The sequence below is a fragment of the Triplophysa rosa genome, linkage group LG15 (assembly GCF_024868665.1).
Source record: "Triplophysa rosa linkage group LG15, Trosa_1v2, whole genome shotgun sequence".
In the NCBI taxonomy this organism is placed as follows: Eukaryota; Metazoa; Chordata; class Actinopteri; order Cypriniformes; family Nemacheilidae; genus Triplophysa; species Triplophysa rosa.
The window spans coordinates 21,230,739-21,253,646 of record NC_079904.1 but is presented as its reverse complement, the minus strand read 5'-3'; the positions used below and the strand labels follow the sequence as shown (position 1 = coordinate 21,253,646).

The 22,908-nt window shown below is 37.1% G+C and overlaps 1 protein-coding gene across 17 annotated transcripts in view; it reads right to left on the bottom strand.

Annotated features, from left to right (window-relative positions):
- Positions 1 to 22,908, bottom strand: part of nrxn3b (neurexin 3b) — a 282,277-nt gene that overhangs the window by 207,094 nt on the left and 52,275 nt on the right. For 10 of the 17 annotated variants that reach the window (XR_008964385.1, XR_008964386.1, XR_008964387.1 and 7 more), the window contains 3 exons: positions 11,292 to 11,593; positions 9,491 to 9,514; positions 8,127 to 8,288 (listed from right to left, as the gene is read on the bottom strand). Coding sequence is in view for 14 of the 17 variants with exons in the window: in XM_057352254.1 (XP_057208237.1) it covers positions 8,127 to 8,288; positions 9,491 to 9,514; positions 11,292 to 11,593 (488 nt within the window). In the remaining 3 variants the exon portion in view is untranslated. The remainder of the gene's footprint in view (positions 1 to 8,126; positions 8,289 to 9,490; positions 9,515 to 11,291; positions 11,594 to 22,908) is intronic. The other 7 variants (XM_057352256.1, XM_057352259.1, XM_057352258.1 and 4 more) reach the window with 1 other exon arrangement.

The window sequence follows — 22,908 nt, the reverse complement described above, 5'->3', positions numbered from 1 at the left end:
TTAACTGTTTAGTATCAGTGTTCACAAATTGTGAAAATATTGGGTTGCATGTACATTCTTGTCAAAATTACACAGCCCTTACAGAAAATCCACATGAATTTCACAAACAACAACAACAAAAAATAAAACACAACAAATTAACATCACATGTAAAAACCCATGGAGTCACAAGTAAACCGTGGTGACATTTTTTACACGTGGACCATATGTCACCATATTTACATGTGATGCCATGCCTTTTCACACAAAAATATCCTAAAACCCACACATTTCCCATGTGAAATTCTTTTTTTTGTTTTGTTTTAGGGATGTTTTCAACACAAATTAATGCAATTCATTGTAAAAAATTGATTATGTAATTGGAATATAGAGTAATTAAAGTTTTATAGAGTATACAGATTAATCTATACAGATTAATAATTTTTTTAATCTGACAAAAATTTTGAATAAACTAATATTATAATATAGCCTGAAATACGTACATCTAAAAATCTATAACAATATATAGTAATGTGTAATAAGAATAATATAATGCAACACATTTATAAAAGTCACAGAAACATTCTAACAACGCAATTTCAAACCACTACATTCATGACACAATGCATGAAAAAAACACTTTTGAAATCCCTCTTGAAACAAAAGCACAAAGCCAGAAATTGTTTCCTCAGTGTTCCTGTGCTCTCCTCCAATCAACCTCTTCTGCGCTGGGATGTACTGTAGTTATGCCTCAGGTTATGATTTCAATGGTCATTACCTCAATCCGATCGATGGCGGTATAATGGAAAATAATGTGCAGAAAGATGGTATGGGGGGGTAGTCTACAGACTCAGATACATTATCTAAGCTAGACCCTCACTTTATCACCTTATCTGGGGGCCATCCTCCGCCCCAGAGTGCCATTTATAATCACAGCCAAGCCTTTAACGGCTCTATAGGCTTTCTGTCCTGACTTTCTCGCTCTCTCTCCTTCTGGGTAAGCAAGGGGCTGCTGGATATCGATCGGGCTCTCCGAGTGTGGAGTGGACCCTAATCTATCTGGCATCTGTGTCTTCGTGTGTAATAGGGTGCAGCTGCCCACTGCATTAGGCCCAGTATAAATGAAAAGTGCTTGTGGTCGGACATGTAGAACATGAAGACAAGAGAAAGATGGAGGGATCACAGAGAAATTACTTAGTGGGGAAAAAATCTATAATTTAGAGGAGAAACAGCAGGTGTTACATTGTAACTGTGAATATGTTTTTGAGTGTCTTAAGTGTGAATTTAGTGTACCATAACCATGTTAACATCAAACCTTTATGTAAAAAAATGGTGCTGTATGCACTAAAAGTGGTTCTTGGCTTGTAATCGTAGGGAAACCACTATCGGTGCTATACAGCGCCATAGCTTTAAAGGTGCTATACAGCGCCATAGCTTTAAAGGTGCTATATAGCGCCATATCTTTAAAGGTGCTATATAGCACCATGTCTTTAAAGGTGCTATATAGCACCTTTGTCAAATGGTGCTATGTAGAACCATAAAAGCAGGGGTGGAAGAAACAGATTACAACTACTCACGTTACTGTAATTAAGTAGTTTTTTTGGATACTTGTACTTTTATGAGTATATTTTTAAGTGTGTAATTATACTTGTACTTCGTTACAAATTAAGGTAATACTTCTACTTCGCTCCTTTTAAAATCACACTCGTTACGGAGTTTAATTTGTATTATTATTCAAAACTTTGACAGGCTTTTTATTAGCCAATAAAGATATCCGACAACGGACCAATAGATTTTTGACCGAAAAGGTGCCCGCTGTGTAGAGATTTGTAGAGCTGCTTACGAGCTCAGACAAATACGTAAGGAGAAACAAGCACATGGATATTCAAAATATATACGCACAATACGAACGCTCGTCCGAGATAAGGAGAAATATTGAGTATCTGTATCACTCCCTTCGCCAAGTGTCATCCAAATGCTATATCATGAGGTAAAATTGTCCATCTCTCTCCAGAGTCTCTACATCAAGTGCTCTGCCCTTATAAATGAGTAGGGAACATGAATGCAATTGGACGCATTCAGGTTCTTTGTATGGCAGTGGTGCTATATAGAACCTTAACCACCCCAAAGAACCACTGAAGAACCACACAGGGGCTTAACAAGTTCTTTATTCGGTAGCGGTGCTATAGCACCACAGTCATCCCAAAGAACCTCTGAAGAACCACTGAAGACCCAAGATATGGTGCTATATAAGATTTAAAGTGGTTCCCCTATGATTACGAGCCAAATAACCACTTTTAGTGCTATATAGCACCATTTGTTTTAGAGTGTAACAAATTGTATCCATAACTAGTGTTTTGCTTGTAATGTTAGTGATTGCAAGAATCAGATAAATGAGTTGGGTTCAGCGCAGGTTAAGCTTCATTAACAGTATTTGTGTCAATATGTTGAATACCACAGAAAGTAATTTCGGTCTCTTTAATAGAAAACGCAAATCCTCGCTGTCTTTCTGAAACCTCAAATTCTCTGTTTTAGAAATGGAATAAAGGCAGTACTTTTTATATGATGAAAAGCATTTACTATTTTACTCATAAAACTAACATATNACAGATTACAACTACTCACGTTACTGTAATTAAGTAGTTTTTTTGGATACTTGTACTTTTATGAGTATATTTTTAAGTGTGTAATTATACTTGTACTTCGTTACAAATTAAGGTAATACTTCTACTTCGCTCCTTTTAAAATCACACTCGTTACGGAGTTTAATTTGTATTATTATTCAAAACTTTGACAGGCTTTTTATTAGCCAATAAAGATATCCGACAACGGACCAATAGATTTTTGACCGAAAAGGTGCCCGCTGTGTAGAGATTTGTAGAGCTGCTTACGAGCTCAGACAAATACGTAAGGAGAAACAAGCACATGGATATTCAAAATATATACGCACAATACGAACGCTCGTCCGAGATAAGGAGAAATATTGAGTATCTGTATCACTCCCTTCGCCAAGTGTCATCCAAATGCTATATCATGAGGTAAAATTGTCCATCTCTCTCCAGAGTCTCTACATCAAGTGCTCTGCCCTTATAAATGAGTAGGGAACATGAATGCAATTGGACGCATTCAGGTTCTTTGTATGGCAGTGGTGCTATATAGTACCTTAACCACCCCAAAGAACCACTGAAGAACCACACAGGGGCTTAACAAGTTCTTTATTCGGTAGCGGTGCTATAGCACCACAGTCATCCCAAAGAACCTCTGAAGAACCACTGAAGACCCAAGATATGGTGCTATATATGATTTAAAGTGGTTCCCCTATGATTACGAGCCAAATAACCACTTTTAGTGCTATATAGCACCATTTGTTTTAGAGTGTAACAAATTGTATCCATAACTAGTGTTTTGCTTGTAATGTTAGTGATTGCAAGTATCAGATAAATGAGTTGGGTTCAGCGCAGGTTAAGCTTCATTAACAGTATTTGTGTCAATATGTTGAATACCACAGAAAGTAATTTCGGTCTCTTTAATAGAAAACGCAAATCCTCGCTGTCTTTCTGAAACCTCAAATTCTCTGTTTTAGAAATGGAATAAAGGCAGTACTTTTTATATGATGAAAAGCATTTACTATTTTACTCATAAAACTAACATATATTTGCGCATTTCTGCTTCCATTGCCATCCGCTGTCTACCTCAACACTGATTTCTTATTTAAATTTGTATTTATCATAAGTGAACAATCTTTAAACTTCGTAGGATAATAAAATACATTGTTATTGTTCTTTTCTTTTGTATATATTTTCTACATTTATTTTCTATTTTCTATATTCTCCTCTATATGCACAGTATTTGGAGTACGCCAGATTATAATTTCACTGCAAATTGTACATGTTTACAAAGTGTATGTGACAAATAAAATCTTGAATCGTGAATCTTGAAACTGGTGATTTTTCTTAACATTTTTTATATGCAGAGCACAAATGCAATGCATTATCCTGTCCTCTTTTGATTGACAGGATATATCGGACCTGATCATCGGCTGTTTTTAAACGATACCGATTAATTTCCGATATATCGGTGCATCTCTAGATTAAATACTGTGTTGTCAGAGTTGACAAGCAGTTTTTAATATTTTTTATTGGTTAGATATTTGCTAAACCTTGTGACAAACATAAAGGGTGATTTATAATAATGATTTATGACAATATATATATATATAGAGAGAGAGAGAGAGAGAGAGAGAGATACAAGGTTTCAGAAGGACAGCAATGAAATGTTGTGGTTACAGAGTAAAGACCTGACTCATAAAACTAAACTAAACCTGTGTTCAGAGATTTGTGTTAATGTACAAACATTAATTCATAAGTAAAAACATTTTCATCTGAGATTGTTTATAGTAAATCATGAACACCTGGATTTCATTTGTACATACGTTGTTCATTTGTTCACTATTTGTGCTATAATCTATAATTTTGCAACACTGCAAAATTGTGAAAAGCACTACAGAAATAAATTTGGGTTGAACAATATAAAACTAGGCTATTCAGGGAATCAACTAATTCTAGTTATAGTTGTCTCTGCATATCACTAAGAAACACTTTAATACTGAAAAATTAAACTATCCTATACATTTCTTTAAGATGTGATTTGAAACATCAAAATAATTGCTGATAATGCATGCTAGCTTTCATCCAAAACACAGCCGTGTGAGACGGAGTACACTGACAAAATCAGTATGTAATTAGTCCAGGCAATTATCCTTTTATACTGTAATTTACTGAGCACTGAGCACACACGTGTGCGTGCGTGTGTACAGAACAAATGCTGAATATAAACCTAGATATGTCTCATGTTTATTCATTAAGTGTAACAAATTTTTACAGTCAAACACACATACACGTTTACTTTGCCAACTAAAGTAGGCCAGAGCATAGACTTCTGTTGTTTTACATACAGCTGATTATTATGTTTTAGAATTATTATGATATTTTTAATTGTTTTGAAATAAAAATAATTAACACGGCCCCCAACGAGACATTTACATGGTAACTACTGCAAGCGACACAGCTTAGGAAAAATAAAGCTGTTTATCCACAGGCATCGTTAGTTCATTTCTCAAAATGATTTTCCTACCCTCGCTGGGTCCGTGGATGCTGAAATATGCACAAATTCAGCTCTAAGAGCTCAAGCAAGTTACTGATGATGATGCAGAAAGCGTTTCTCTGTTCTGCCTGTAATTCATTCTCTCTCTATTAATGGCGAGATCCTGAGAGGAAGGCATATATCTGCTTTCTCTGCCTTCCTAACTGCCTACCTAAACTCAGTCATGAATTAAATGAAGAACATGTGTGGTATTCAAATTAAAAACTGCAATTAATTCTAGGTTTCGCCAACGGCAATCCTTTTCTGAATTTCGAGAGCAGAAGATTGGATTTCTCGTACGTATTGTGTGATGCCGCGCTTCGCAATGGCATCCCTCCAAGGGAACTCTAAAATTAGCTGGGCAAAAACAAATGTCATATTTGGTGTCATGGTACAGATTGTTCATCTCTTGCTGTCAAATGTGCAGACACCATCGACAGCCACAAGCTCATTGCTGAAACACAAGCAAGTGCAGATGCCCCACAGCCAATAATTATCAACACAGACTTCCTGTTCTCCAGTGTCCGCTGTCACATGACCGCAGAACCGCATGACCGCACGAGTGTAACTCGCCCAGGGCAGATAGAGCAAGATAACAAATGAGTTACGCCAAGAACTTACAGCGCGAGAAAAGCTCTGTCATTTTAATGCAGCTAAATTTACCCAGCATGCACCAGGAGGGGGCAAGATTCCTTTCATTTCTTATCTCGCATACTTTGATGTTTATAGAGAGGCCTGGCACTTCACACTAAAAAGTTACCATATAATCTGTAATACATAAAAACTAGTGCTGTCAAAATGAACAAAATTCGTCAAAAATATTTAACGCAACAGCGTTTTTCCATTAACCTTTAACATTACTTTATATGATCACACGCTTATTCATGCATGTAAGTTCACGGGCATTGGGCAGAAAAATAGCTTAAGACACATGAGAGTCATTTCCTTCAAAACTTTTGTTTCGTTTTCGTGGAACGACACTGTAAAAAATCGGACCCTTTGTCATCGCTGTCATAAAGCAGAGCGCGTAAATGAGGGACGATCCCTAGCTTTAGTACTCTCGCCCTGCCTTTAACTGAAATAAAGTGCCTGCCCATTTTAGTACTCCTTTGGTAATTCTAACTCGGCAAGTCTTTCATCACTGTTGGCCCAGGCTGTGTCTCCGAACGTAGCAGGGACAGGCGATCGGGCATCTACAGCTACCCGACTGATATTAATAGTTGGGCTGGGGATAGAGAGAGCAAGCAGAAGAACATAGTGGCAGATTAAACAGCCGCGACAAGGTGACCTTTCATTATGACGGTTATTACAGACCACCTGTGTGTGTCGGGTACCACGAGTGTGCGCGTTGTGATGCTTGTGTGTTTATATTCTATAAACTCACAGCATCTGGAGGTGGTGAACTTTGTGTCAATGCCATTTTCAGGCAGATGGGGGAGGGGTTTACTGCATAATGACTACAGTGGATTTTCCAGTCTCCATTACATGTAATAATGTGAGAACTAATAAATAAAAAAATATTGGCAGTTAACGTAGCTATAAAACACTATGTAGTGACAACCGTGGTCTCCAGTGGAACGTCTGTTCTTGGTGTTCCTGTTGCTTAATTTGGTTATGGGATTAAATCCCAGGGAGCACACATGGTACAGCTTGGGTAAAAAATGGATAAAAGTGTCTGACAAATGTGTAAATGGAAAAATCTGTCATACTCTGCATTACACAGAATAAAATGGAGTAAGGGAAAATAGATTTAAATCAAGATTTGTCTTGCTCCAGTGAACTGCTACTCTAATGTGATGCACGACAGCCGTAATTACTCTGCTAGGACACCTTGAGGAAACTAGACATGAACTTGCCAGAAACTGAATTCATACATCTACAAAAAATCACCTTGGGACCAGTAAGTTAAAATTCATAGTTAAAACACTGAAGTTAGTACAATTATGAAGTTAGCGTATGGCACTTGTTTTGATAGTTGGGCAATTCCAGTGTTATGGATGTTATGGACATTTTTGTAAAAACTTGAAATATAAATTCTCAGAGAATGTACTGTATTTATTATCAATGATAATCTGTTTAGATTTGAATAAACCAGACATCAGAAAAACATCAATCTGTGGACAAGTTTTCTATTTTAAAAGAGAGAAAAATGAATGCGTTACGGATGTGATAAAAAAGGATGCACTTTTTTGAGAACCAACATACTTTGTAGGATTTCTGTGAATTCAAATGTGCAAAGAAGAAGCAATAATACACAACGAATGTAGAAGGAAAGTCTAGGCCACAAAATAGTTATTTTAATTTTCACGTGCCTTCACTAATTTAATGCAAAAACATCACAACACAAATAGCAAGTCTATGTTTCACGCCCGCTAGAGGGCGCTTTTCACAATCGCTTTTTATAGACACTTAAAGGGCCCATCGGATGAAAATCCAAATTTCCCAGAATGTTTGAAATTTCTCCCTAATTAACACACCAACAAGCTGATGATTTGAATCAGGTTGAATCTAAAACATTCTGGGAGGTGTAACCTGAGGACCAGCATCGGGAAACACTACATGTGCATTGTGTCAACACCCCGGAAGGAAGAGGGGTGGGGTGCACAGTAACTCATTGGCATTTAAGGAGACTTAAACCAAAACGGGTGGCTGTAGGTGTTTTTTGACAAGGCAAAAAGGGTGTCGTTTACACAACAATTGAGTGTTTTTAAGCAAAATATGTTACAGACATTTCATGAAGACCCTAATAAATCATGCCAACTTGTTGAAAATGTTCATCCGATGAGCCCTTTAACAGTAGTATAGTTTACCATTCAATTCCTTCATGATGTTGTTCTTTTGTGGAACACAAAAAGGAAAAGCCTTGTCTTTTTCCGGGTAAACTCTTGTTTTAAGTAAACACAAGCCACAGTAGCGAAGTCACAGTTTCCATTATCAAACCACCGGGCTGTTTATGATGTCATGAATAATCGTTCACACAAGTGAAGGACATCTAAAGGACCCACCTCTTTCAGACAACCCATGAAATTATTGCTGACCGGAGATCCAGGCAGGTCAGCTGTGCTCGGGCTCCCCCCCACGTAAAAGAAATCATCCGAGCCCAGCATGGTGTAATCCTCCTGTGTGTATCCGGTGGTGGTCAGTATACCATCTACTGATATAGTCACCTGTTAAATGATGAAAATATGAAAAAACAAGAAATTACAACCTCATCTGCAGATGTGTTCTTAACCTGAGCCGTTCTCGTTCACTGTTTTTATGGTCCGTCTTGTTCTGATTTGCCCTCATGGTGGATTGGTTACTGCTAATACTCTGGACCATTGGTCTGGAAAAGCTTTTTCTGTATAGAGGTTCACAGGCAGGTAAAGAAAATATTGCTGAGGAATATTTTCTTCATCTTTGATGGGTTAAGAAAATGAATTCAGATTTGGTTTTGAAGATTACAAATTACAGGGTTAGTAAATGTTAAAATCAAGGACAAATTGCTTGTACTTGTTTTAGTTTCGGGGGCACATTACAGTCTTTGAGTATCACACGCATACTCGAACACACGACACGCAGACCTTCTCTCGGACACACACACAAACACACATTTTAACACGCATGCATTAAAGAAAGGCTGGGAAAATCAAATGTTTATCTGCTTTGCAGAGTCATGATGAATAAACATGAGAAAGTTGGATGGTTCATTGGATACACGGAAAAGAGGGAGGGGCAAAGCCACAACAGCCAATCGGGAAGCAGCCACGCAGAACTGAAAAAGGCCATGCAACACGACACGCGGCACACCAAAAACCAACACACGGGGGATTTGGGTGGAAGTGGAGTGATAAATTGAATGTAGTGTTAGTCGTGATGATGATGTATGAGAGCGAATGAGATGGCGGAGATGACGACAAGCCATGAGCGTCTTGGAAATATCAACTGCCAGAGTTCCCAGAGCGCTAAGGTTTCCGTGTTTTTCGGGAGGCTCTGCTAGACGTAAATTTCCCTTGTGGACTTCCTCTGTCAGTTTTTGCCGACAGTCCTCGCAAAAAATGTGGAGGCTTTGTGTGGGGAGACGAAACACTTTACTAGTTCCTGTGAGAGTCCCAGTGAATTTCTAGGTAACGGTAAACGTGAGGACGTAAAAGCCAGCCTGGTAAATAAATACCAGTAATGAACAAAATTATAAAAAGGGGAGGAGTTTGGAGGGGGAAAGGGGAATGTGAAAAGTCCTGGTAATACAAACCCATTTCCTCATTTTTTGAAACGAGTGTCTAGAATGAAACTCAAAGAAAACGAACGAAAGAAAGGGAGAGAGGGACACACGGCAAACCAAAAAAAGGACAATAAGAATGATATCTACCAGACAATGTAGTTTGTTTACCATAGCGTGTCCAATGCCTGAGTGCTTTTAGGAAGAAGGGGGAAGAAAGGAAACCGAAACAATAGTGAACAAAACGGTTGTTAATAAATGGAAGAAATTAAAAGAGAAAGAAATTAATGATGAAGATTTAGGGTGTTAGTACATTAGTTTGGTTAGAAACAGGTAAGTAATAAAAACGAGACCATGAATGAACAGTGTTAGTTTCAAAAAAGTATCTTCAAAAATGGAGAGAGAGTGAGAGAGAGTGAGAGAGAGAGAGAGAGAGAGAGAGAGAGGTCCTTTAGTCTGTCAGCTTGTGTCTCAGAACATCTCATGAGGGTTGTGCTATATCTTTAACCAGTCTGAACAAAGTAATGACATGAAAAATGCACTTACTTGTCAAGCCCTCATCATATTTTCACGCCATAAAAATCTGTCTCACCTGCCAGTGAAGTTTAAGGTCAGCCAAATTAAAAAGTGTGATGCTACCTAGGGCTGGACGGTATGTTTCTGTCGAAATTTGTCACAAGTTTTCTATTACGTTTACATCACACAAAATATACAGGACCACTTAACATTACTACTGTAACACAAATCCGTATTGCGGAAATAAATTTACACTACAGTAGCAACGTTTTGGGTAATAATCTTAGAAATCTTTTGATCTCAAGCTGTATGCTGGATTTATTTTGGTAGACAAAATATAATTGTGTGAAAATTATATTAATTTCATTACAAACACAAAATAACATTATCAGATTAATATTTAGGTAAAAAACAGCCAATAAGAGACCAGCATAGTTCAGAACTCCTTTAATGCTGTTTAAAAAGCATTTTATGGTGAGATCTTAGGCTGAAAAATGTACAATTTCTGCAAACTCTTGGCTACACTCAAGATGGTAAAATATACATTTAATTTAATTTTACTTTGAATTAATTTTATTTTTTGTCTTCATTTATTATTCTAAATTGTGAAAAACAATAAAACTATTCCTACAGGAACCCCGTGGGATTTTCATGATCACTCTCCTTACAGAATTTACAATATGAATAATCATCTTAATAATAGCATTTTTATAACATTTATAAATGATTGTTTTGTCAATGATTAATCAAATGCCTAAAGTAACCTTTTATTTGTATATTAAGTATTTATTCACTGCATTGTGCAATAGGCACAGCCAGATAAAGTCGTTAATAAAACTAAAAAATAAATAATGTAAAAAAATCTTTACTTGATATTTTAATCATACCGTCCATCCCTAATTCCACTGCAGATTCTCACTGAATCCATTCACATACTCAGCAGATATGAATACTCATCCTGTCATTACATTCTTTGTATTAATTATTCTATCCATCACTCTATTTAGCAATCCCTGCATCTGAAATCAGCCTACCTCCATACTCCATAGTATGTGAACATCAGTATGCAAAGTTGTATGTCTGAAACCTCAGTATGCAAAAACAGTATGTTTTTAATGGTTTAAAAGTCTACACTGTCGACGCTGTTAGCTGTTTCTAAGTTTGCTAACTCTAAATAAAATTGCAGACCTGAAGGATAAGGTTGAGGTTTTTAGAAATCAAGTCAAAGAGATAAAGACTTCAAGAACACAGGAGGAAATAATAACACAACAGTCCTACATTATTAGAAAACTACAACAAAGTACAATGTAAGTGTAGCAACAAAAATAGTCTTAATTTTGTTGTGAAAGTTTCATAAAATTGCAAATTTACAGTAACATTAGTTCATTCGAACTAAAACTAGGCTTACGGTTAGCTGTCAGTATAGTCTGAGGAGCAGCAGACGTTTTGTGATTACCTGTCTCAGGTTGCGTGTCACTTTGATGTCATGCCAGGCGTTGTCATTGAACTTTCCATTGACAGGCTCAACTATAGCCTCGAAGGCTCCTGAGCCCAGGTTGATGACCAACGAGACAGCGCCGTCCTTCAGCGCCAAGTTGACGTAGTCAGCCGACTTGCCCGTGTGCAGGATGAGACCGTTGCGTTGCCAGGTTTTGAAGGACAGGGTGATCTCATCGCTGCTGCTCTGGATGGGATTTTGAGACAAGTCATAGCAGAAGTACTCGGAACCCCTGAACGTCGCCACGTTCTCCTCACGTGCTGAAAGGAAAGAAAAACATATTTTATTTTCATTCATTTTAAAGGTACAGGTTGTGAAAATTAGCGACATCTAGCGGTGAGTTTGTGAATTGCAACCAACGGCTTAGTCCACCTCTCCCTTTCAAAGCACAACAGCGGCTGACACAGGATTAAGATGTCGTCACATTTTCGCTTCTTTGCAGAAGCAGATAATGTATTCACGAAACATGCTCTGTAGAGTAGTTTGTCTGTTAAGGGCTACTGTAGAAACAACATGGCGAATTCCATGTAAGGGGACCCGCGGTGTATGTAGATAGAAATAGCTCATTCTAAGGTAATAAAAACATAACGCTTCATTATGTAAGATCTTTATACACCTCTGTCACCAACCCCATGAAGACATTAGTTTACCGTAATGCTTCAGTAAAGCACAAAAAATTTGCATTCCGCCATGGACAGTAGGACATTCTATCAGTGTTTATACCCAAATCTCCCTGCAGGAACTCGGTCAGAACACTAAAAAGAAGCGGCAGACCATGATTTAACTCCCTAGCAAAGATCCAATGCTTTCAGCTACCATCCTGTCTGAAAACACAAAGAGCTCTACATTGATGTCCCCCCCCCAATAAAAAACGAGATCTCTTTATTATAACTCGGTTGTTTCTCTTATACAGCTAAATAATACTACATGTGAATGAGAAAATGAGAACTTGCCCAGTAATCTCACATGTGTTTTTTCTAGTGAGGACAAGTGCACCAATTTAACAACTAAACATTACAGATTTAAATGTGAACACATACAGTTTTTTTCAAAACCAGTTTACCTCATGCTTTCCACATTCATTGTTATACAATAGCTCTACACTATTTGCATGTACTTTATGTGTATTTTAATTAGAGATGCACCAATATATCGGCCAATAATCGGCATCGGTTTATCGCTTAAAGCAATTTTTCACAATCTCAGCTCTCAGGGCCGATATTTCCTGTCAATCAAAAGAGGACAGGAATGTACAGTATATGGAAAATGTCACCAGTTTGATGTTCAACATTAGCAGTCATTGGATTAAGGTCCATATGAAGTAATGGCATAATATAACTATTATATTATTTCATTAACTATAATGTTAGAATTAATAACAAAGTTAAAAATATTAATTTAATCGTGAGAATCTGTATTGGTATTGGTATGATAAATGAGCTAACTGAAACGCCAGTAGTCTCTGGAGCTCTAAAAAAGCAACCACAGAGCAATAAAATGTTCTTCTGAACATTCAAAATACATTTTTTTCCATTTTATCCCCAAATGTTCTGCTGATGGGGTCTGAAGTGCTTTTGCATGATTTGACGCTGAGGTGCCATTGCCTCTTGGCAGAGGAAGCTTATTTCCGCATGCAGCGTTTGAAGTGTGACATTGGTGTTTGCAAATTACCCCGCAGTAAAGGAAGAACAATGGCAAACGTCTTCATAAATCTGCGCGTTTCTTTCATGCTAACTGTTCTCTTCCCCTAGAATTTCAGCTTGCCAAAGGATGTATCAGAACTCCCTGTCAGCTCCCCTCTGAGCAAATTACAGGGACAGAAAGGAAGGGAGGAGAGAGAACAAGTGAAAACAGGATGGGAAAAAAGGAGAGAAGTGAGAGGGGGTTGTGGGAGTGACAGAACTGGAAAGCATGGAGCTTTAGCTAAAAGTGAGACGGAGAGGAGAGGGCGGCACAAGCTGAGGTCATATATTTTTCATCATATGTTTTTAGCTATAGTGAATGTCGCATTCAAATCTTTTTTTTATTTTTAAGTCAACTTAATTAATCAAGAATTTAATTAAAGGTGATGTGTCAGTTATTAAGCAACTACATAACAGATCAACTTAAAAGGCACTTAAAAATACCCATTAAAAACGGTAATGTTCTGTCAGCTGGGACAACAAAAAACATTTTTATAAAGTAAAATGACTTTGTTTTCTTGTTATTTTACAACCAATTAAATTTGCAGTCTATTTCCGTAATTAAATTTTTTTTACCACATTTTAAAAATATGTGAAAATTCTGTAACAGTGTAATTTTGTAAAAAAAAATGCAGTGTAAGCTCATAATAATAACTTATCATTTGAAGTAACTTTATTTTAGCATGAAAAGTCGGTCGCTACATATGAAACGATATTGACTTAAGTAACCTGCACATTTATGTTTCAAAGAGAGATGGCGACAGAGAGGTAAAAGTTACAGATTGCAGCTTTAAGTGAATAAATATGAATCTTATGCCTGTGTTTAAAAAAGACGGACTGATATCATCAACAGCTTGTTTTCTAAATAGCGCAATTGCATCAAAACAGGTACAAAACTTATATTTCTCAGTTAATTACTTTTAATTGGCATTTTGGCTAAATATTTTTGTCAGCAATTCACTTTAATTTACATTGTATTACGATGTTTCAACTGTGAGTTAATGGTGACATGACACTCTTAGCTCAGGTGATTGGCAAATAAGTTTCAGAAATTTGGTTCACATGATGCAAAGACCCAGGTCACATACTCCGGACCGTACAGGCTAGCTGGGGAAATGTCATTGAAAATGTAAATGTTAACAGATGGCTCTCTCCAGGTATATTAGACCTCCTCTGGATGAACGGTCAAAAATATTGAATGAAATATGCATGCCCCAATGCTAAAACAACATAAATAAACACACACACACACACACACACGCACACACACACAAGAGAGGTCAATAATTCACATTTTCTCCGAGGTGGTACATTACAAACAGGCCCGACCATGTATAGATTCCCAATATCTTTGAAACAGGGTAAGAAACTATTATGCGATGTAAGGTTGCACTAAATAAATATTAAAATGAACAATGTATTGATTCAGAGGTGTAAAGGGAAATGAAATCCCTCATATTTGCTTACTCTACACTGAAAACTGCAAAGAAAAGTACTGTAGTCAGAATATTCTCATCTGGATTTCCCTACAGCTCTGATAGGTCAATACAGGTATGGGTAACTTTCTGTTTTTCCACAGCAGCGTGTAGGATCTGTTAACGCCTGATCTCTTGTGATCTCACAGGGTCTTCAGTAGGGGACGGTAATGCTGTATCACAGTTACATCTCAACTCTCTCGGGCTTATCAGGGTCATCGAGAGTGGGCCTGATCCGATGTCACCTTCTCTGAGAGCTCACGTACGAGTTATTTCCACTGCGACTTTATGTGGTCGCATGAATGCATTCATCACATGTAGGGCCCTATGAAATCAGTTTGATTTTTTTCCCAAATTCCGTTTTTATTTTTCTTGATTCTATGTTTTCCATCTTTTACTGTACAATAGTAAGTAATTTATTTGCCCACATGAAAAAATACTTCAGTAAACTATAGTATGCACTTATAAACTATGGCTGCGCCCAAATACCCCCAGTGGTCAAGTGCAAAGACCACAAGTGGGGTATTTGGACGCAGTCTATATTTAAAAACCTACAGTGGACACCTTGAACCATACAGGGAAACAAATCTGTAAAAATAGGGTATAATCAGTGTTGGGAAGGTTACTTTGGAAATGTAATCGGTTACAGATTACAAGTTACTCTATTTAATATGTAATAAGTAGTGTAACTATTTAATTACTTTATAAAAGTAAAGTAACTTATTACATTTGATTACTTATCTAAATTCCTCACGAATATGTGAGAACTGTTTATAATTTTAAAACTAAATATTTAAACTAAGCAGGGTTAACCTTACAGTAGTACTCAAAACTGATTACTATCAGACTTTCAAAATCCTTCATCACTTGAATTAAAATCAAGTCATCAAAGGAAAAGTTTCGAACCCTCGAGAAGATATGATACACAAATGTAAATGTATAAATGTGTTAAAATAGTCTTAAAATGCTACCTGTCTATGCATTTAACTGCAGGTGACAAACATTTGGGCCTACAGAAAAGCTTAGTTATAGATTAGTGCTTGAATTCACAAAGCTAGGGAATGAATGGGCTCTATGCATGCACGACATCCATGTTTCACAGGAAGAACCCTAGGCAGTTTCCAGTTGGGGAGACTTAAAGCAGAGAGAAATGGAAAAATGGTATATAGAAGTGCTGTTCTACTGTATTTGAAATGATACTTTCATTAGTTAACATTTCGTTATAACATTCAAATATGGTAGAATGCTACTTCTATATTCCACTGCTTCTTGTCATGAATCGTTTGTTCTTGCTGTGAACGGATTTGAAATGATCCATCGCTGTTTCAAGTAATAGACAGATATTACGTTTCTTGAACTCATCTGCGCTTAGTTTCGTTTTAAACGTCTCAAATATCAAATTGTTCGTCTTCATGATCAAAAAATCCTTCATAGCAAACAGCGAATCGTAGTAATGCGCTCACGTTGAGTGTGTATAGTTATGAAATTTGTTATGAATGGAGATGAACATCGTTAAATAAACTACTGGACATGAACCAAGCAATACAGAGCTAAAATACGTTTACATTAGCATTGTGTAGCAGGCGGGATTAGTCACTGGTTTTTCTAATCCTATGATGATGGCGCATTTTGGTGGATTTCTCCACATAGCCTCTAATTGGACTTAAAATACTCCATCATTTCTTATCATACAGAAATGAGTAATACATCAACATCATTCTAAACTAAAGGGTCTAAACTAATGTAACGTCCTTTGTAATCATTAACATTTTTGTAAGAAACTGTTATTTAATCACATATTTTTCCACAGTAACTGTAACAAATTACAGTTACTTTAATTTTGTAATAAGTAAGAATAACAACATGTCATACTGTAAAAGGCATTTCTACCGTTTTAGTACAACTATGATTTAGTATGATTTAGTATATGTAAGTTAAACAAAAACATGCAGAAAAAGACTGAAATACTCATAAAACATAACGACAGCTGCTTCTAGATGAGTAAGAGCTATTTAGTTAGGCCTCCTTCTGTAACTTACTATTAAGCAATTAAACAAAAATACAGACTTGTCTGATACATTTTTATTTAGTTTTTAAGGGCTTATGATCACAAATTCATAAGTTTGAAACCTTTGCGTTACACACCTTATCGCGATCTTCTTTCTGTTTAAAAGAAATGACGTATGTGTGTGGTTAACGCTGATTGTTCAACTCAGCAGGCAAGAAAGAGCACCTTTGACCAATCAGAATCTTTTGGCACGCCCCCTACCTTTCGGCACGCCCATTTCTCCGACCTGCAGAGACCCCTTCTAGCATTAAAGTGCAGTTAAAAGCGCCACACGAGCATTGCCCATACAGTAGGCTACACGTAATCAACCTACTTAATACAGACACACAAAAACAAGCAGAACAACCACATCTGAATAATTCTAACGTTATTCATAGCACAGTTTGCATTTTGTTAGCTGTTCAGCGCTACTTTCTGGTTAAGATACATTTGCCAGATTCTGTGCCATTCCGTGTTATACAGCTAATTCCGTTTTTATGTCTGGATTCCGCGATTCCGTAAGCGTTTTCTAAGGGCCCTACACATGTGGCCAAAGCCACACTAATAAATATTTTATGGAAATGTGCAGTATATGGGTAACTTTTGCCTGTTATTTTTTGTCATACTTTGACATTCATTTTTTCAGCACTATTCTATTAAGTGAATTGAAGCATATATTACATTTATATATATTTCTGTAATGTAATTATATTTAAAATGATCCACACTACATGGTACCTCCTCCTTACTTTATTCTTTATAAAATATTATTTTATATTCTGTACAGTACCAAACCTTGCAAGTTATGACTCAATCCCAAAGTCTGAGTGAAAGAAAATCTGAGTTAAGGTCCAAGAACCCGGTCAAGGCAAGACCAATTACCATAATGGTGACTTCAGATAAAACAACTATGCCTACATGTTTTACATCATTAAACCACGCTATAACACTCATATTTTGTGTTTTGACAGACAATGACCTAGCGTGCATTGATTTCACCGTAAAAATTTAAATACAGTACATTATTTAAAGACATTACTGTTAAATCTTGTTCATATTTTACAGTCAACCGAGGCAAAGCAAATATTAGCTTTATTAGCCATTTAAATTAATGAATGCAGTCGGGTTATTGGTAAATCGATGGTGAATTTCCTCACCGGCCAGCACGACACATTCCTGCAGTATTTGAGGTAGAATAATGATGTAGTAAAGTGGACGTGAAAGAAACAGTGCTTGGTGTGCATTTGTTCATTTTGCATTGATTGTCACTCGCTGGGGAAGTTTAATTTTCTCCACCGCTCCGTTTGCAGCTCAGCATGCCGAGCTTTGATTTCAAAATCCAATGGAGGCAATTAGCTACATCATTTACATGTCCCTGATCCACGTCAGTCCCGACATTTGGCTTGGCAGCACTAAAGGCGTTGCTTGTGAAGAGTGGACCCTGCCACCACTAGGGAGCAGTCTACGCGCGGACGCACCCCCAGCCACGAGCCAAATGAACTGCTGAACTTCGGCGTATGGTTAGTGTTACACATTAGGATGTGGTGCTTGAGTGGAATAGGTATGTTTACACATACACTGTAAAAAGAAAATCCCGTAAAAAAACAGGAACTTTCTGGCAGCTGGGGCTACGTTTTTTTAACGTTAAAAAAACGTTAAAAAAAGCATTACATGTTTTTCATGTCAATTTTCAGTTTTTTTCTGAAATGTGACAGTTTTTACCGTATTTCAAAAAGGCACTGTAAAAAACCCCTGTAAAAAACAGATATTTTCAGGCGCCAGTAAAAAAAAGTAATAACAGTTTACAGTTTACAAAATGAATGGACATTTTCCTCAAACATCACTTAACAATGCTGTGCCACTTCCTAGACCAGATCTCGCCTCAAAGCTATTTTTAAAACTATTCGATAATAAAGAATTATTTTTACAAACGGGAATACAGCACGTTCATTACCAAAGAACTACCAATAAATGTACTATATTTACCTAAAGGAGCAATGCAATAACGCATCTTACCATTTAAACAGTCAACAAGTGCGTTTAACCTTTTTATCTTTCCCTTTCTCCGTCCTCCTGACACGCACACTTGCTTTCAGTGCAGAGAATGACAAGTTCCAAAAGTCTGCGCCGTGCTTGCTATATGCAGTGATTTTGGTTATATTACTTTATTCTTTTTTTGTATCATGCAGCGCAAAGTTCGGTCTATGTAAGTAGTAGTACTACATTCTTGTTGGTTGAAGAAACATAATACAAATATTAAAATATGTAATAACTTCACAGGGTGAAGCATGTGCAGAACTTAGCGATGGGCAATTCTGTTGAAATCGGTTTTCTGTTGAGTTGTGCACGTGCATTGTGGGTAACTGGGTATGGCGACAGGATAATCTCAGACTCAGAGCGCATGGTAGTTCTGTCTACTGTATCGCTACAATTTTTTTCCAATCACCAGGCTATATCTGCTCTTTTGTTCTGTTGTTTCGCACCCTTAATGCTGCTGCAGATGTAGTAATCTCGGCAGTGGGCCGCTGCTGGCTTCGGTAATGTGGCGTGAAGAATCCGCAGTGGCAGCAGCCAGCGGTGTAACGTGCCCCACCGTGCCTTCGAACCGCATCCAGCATCCGCTAACACAAGCACTGCAGATATCAGGCTAAAAATAGAAGGGTAATTTCTGTACGACAATGCCGAAGCGCGATTTAAGAGTGGGAAGAGGTTCTGGAAGCCTCCTACATGCTGATGAATCAGGGCAGGAGAGAGGGAGAGGACAGAGCGAGCTTTAAGATCAGTCATGTGCAGAAATGGTGTGCTGTGAATGAGAGTGGGCAGGTCTCAAGGTTGACCGTACACTCACCTATCAGCTAAAGCAGCCCTAGTGGAAAACAAGATGTGGAGAGGCAGAAAACAATGATGCTGGCTGTGATTTGCTGTGTCAAATTCGGCTGTAAACAGACTGGTAACATCTCTGATGGCAACAGACACGTGTGCGGATGGTTCAAGCAGGGTTAACATACATGAGAATGGTGGGAGAGTAGCCGTGGGAGTCTGCATTTAAAGATATGACCTCTGTTAGCCTTTAAATGATACATCTTTATGTTTTTTTTGACAATTTTAATGTATATGTTAGTCTGCACTGGCTGTGCATTGGCTTATTTGTTTCTTCTTTTGAAGATTTCTTCAATCAAACTGTTTTTTGTCAAGTGCATTTATGAAGTAAAAATACTTATAATTTTTTAAACGTATATATACACAAATATACAAACGGCATTTGATAGGCAAATGAAGAGTATATTAGCAAAAACAGATCAAAAAGCTTGTTTTTTTATTGTTGTGTTTTATTGTGTTAGTAAGCTGCATTTTTATTTATTTTTTAGTTATTTATATTATATTATTTAAAATATTATATATACCCAACTGCAGTTTGATTGATAATAATTGGAATACACAATAAAAAAACAATATTTTTGAAAAATAATAAAATAATGTTTTTTCTGTTTTTGCAAATGAACAAATCATCTCTGTGTTTGTTTAGATATTTTTGTCCACTGTACTTTTCTGTTTTTAGTACATTATTGTGTAAACACCTTTAAACATACCTCTCGGGAATTAAGATTTTAAATTTAAACAAAGTCCAATTCATACTGTTTATGTTTTAATTTGATATTGTATATGTTTCAAAAGTGTTTAAATAAATCCGTACTGTATCTAATGGATAATTAAAAATATCTTAATTCTTGTTCTCTCACACTGATTAGTTGTAATACAAGCAAAACTAATAACTTTCAAACAGGTTTCCACTCTGGTAAAACTCTGGTGTCATATTATGCGGTGTTTCCTGTCAGTGTAGAATTACAGTCCGTGCTCATTATAGCTCCTTACTCTACTGTCACCTGGTTGGTAAGAGGCACGCGGCCAACCCGTCCAGCTGAGCTCAGCCATTCGGCAGGTGTTGGGGGTGGCGGTTTGCAGGGTGAATGATGATTCTACGGCTGACAGGGATGTGGTGGTGGGGGGGGGGTGCGGGGGTCCCTGGAGTCTAATCCTATCAAGAGAGGCAGCGATGCAGAAAGCTGGGTGCCACACAGGGACGGCCAATCTTAGTGCAAGACTGATTAAACAGCGATTACCGGCGTGAGACCATTAACACACTCTTTTTGAGATCCAGTAAGATGTGTGACATCCAAATCTAAGTCACGATTGTCTAAACAGCTCAAACGTATTGCTGAACACGAGCGTGTTCAAGCAGTGATTCGTAAACATGATGAATCTTTAGTAACGGTTTCATCATTTACCATGAGTCTGCTCACTCCGTACCACTGTAATATATTACACGAGGTCAAGTGGGCAGAGCGTAAGAACACCGTATTAAGTCAAATCAGCTCCCTCGATGCACGAGTTAACAAATGCAATACTTCATGCTAAGCTGTCGAGCAATAAACACACTTACTGCCAAAACCTGTGATCTCATTTCTAGAACATCAGATCAGAGGTGTTGTCTCGGTGATCCACAATATAAGACGAAAACAAAACAAATGTAACTAAATGTTTTATCAAACAGACTATAACCTACACAGACTCATTTTTTGAGACAAAAGTGACACCATAAGACCACCAAAAGATGATTCCAAAGACGACCTGTCATGCGATTTAATTGAGGTCTATGTGATAAAGCCTGCCTCAAGTTCCCAGATGGCCCAATTTTAGAATTTAAAACTTACTTTTGGTCACATCTAAAACAAAACAAACTTACTTAAATAACAATAATATGGGCATAAGAATGTATTATTTAATTCATTTATTTTTGCTTATACTGATGTAATGTTTTTTATTTATATAATTAACTAATATAATAACATTACATATTTATATAAATATGAATAACTATACCTACACTTGTGCTAAAGATTTTTATTTATTTATGCTTACTAATGATTTGAAAATAAAAAGGTTCATATTTATAATATTATTTAAATATATACAATTATTAATATAAATATGAATAAATATAGCTTGGTTGACTGTCAATGTGAAAGGCTGCCTAGAATTTAAAACTTACTTTTGGTCTTGTCTGAACCTAAATAAACCTGAAATGGCTTAAATAACAATAATCTGTGAATGATTGGCTATATTAAAGATGCACATCTTTTTCTGCACTATTAATGACCCCTGTGGTTAAGATTATATTTATTTATTTATTTTTGCTTACTAATGATCTAAAGAGAACGTCAATATTTATATTATTAACAAATATAACATTATAAATTATTCATACCAATACGAACAATTATAGCTTATTTAGCGGTGACATTAATTTACGCTGATAGGCTTTATTACATTTACATTAAAAATCCTAATGGAACTGGAAAATGAATTTATTTTGAACTAAAACTTTTTAGAAGTCCATCACTCAGCATCTCATCGGTCAACGCACATCTCCCCCAGCCCCACACTTCTTCCTCTCCCTGCCTTGAAGGTGAAGCAGAGCTCCCTGAAGCATGACTGACAGCTCCCAATCGCTCATCCAGAACTGCGCACTGCCTTATTGGCCATTATCTCTGCTGTCAGCGGCAAGGCAGAGACGTGAGCTGTGTTTATCCCAGCATCCCCTTTCTCCTCCGTCTCCACCTATATGACCCTTCCCTTCATTGACAAAGATGACGCTAAAGCCAAGGCACACCACAAGACAAAAAAAAATGATCTTGTATTTTAAGTTTGCGACTAGTCAGGACAAAAATCTTTCCTGTGACGCCTTTGTCTATAAACAGTATTTATACCATTATATTATGTCCTAAAGTTCCATGGTCATTCAAAAGAAAGTGAAGATCATCAAAGATTCAGTAATAACCCTAAATCATGACATGTATCACAATGAGTATTGTGAGCTAGTCAGTGTAAATCTGGCCAGCAGATTGTACGTTATAATGTATGCATGCACTTTCCTCAATAGAGTGATGGCAGCCAATAAAATTGTGTGAGAGGAAAATCTTCCACCATGACGGTATTAAGAAGCCAAAGAAGAAGACCCCAACCCCCCCCCCACCAAACTCGCCGTAAAAAAATAAATGCTGTAAAAATGACTGCAAACTCGTACTCCATTTTGTTCTTTCATTCTTCACCCTGTCTACACTCGTCCTAAAACACAGATCCAGCTGATGGAATATTTATCAGTTCAGCATGCTGTGAAAGGTGAAAGGGTAACAGGTAAATGTGGGAAACCATACAGAGAAGATTCAAATAAACATGAGAAGTAGTGCTGCCAGACGGTGGGAAACACAGAGGGAGGGCGAACTGCAGCTCAGGCCTCGCTTTTAATTTTTTAGATGTTGTGCGGTTTCAAATGATGTCAATGCAACAAACCCAACAAAACAAGCAAACAT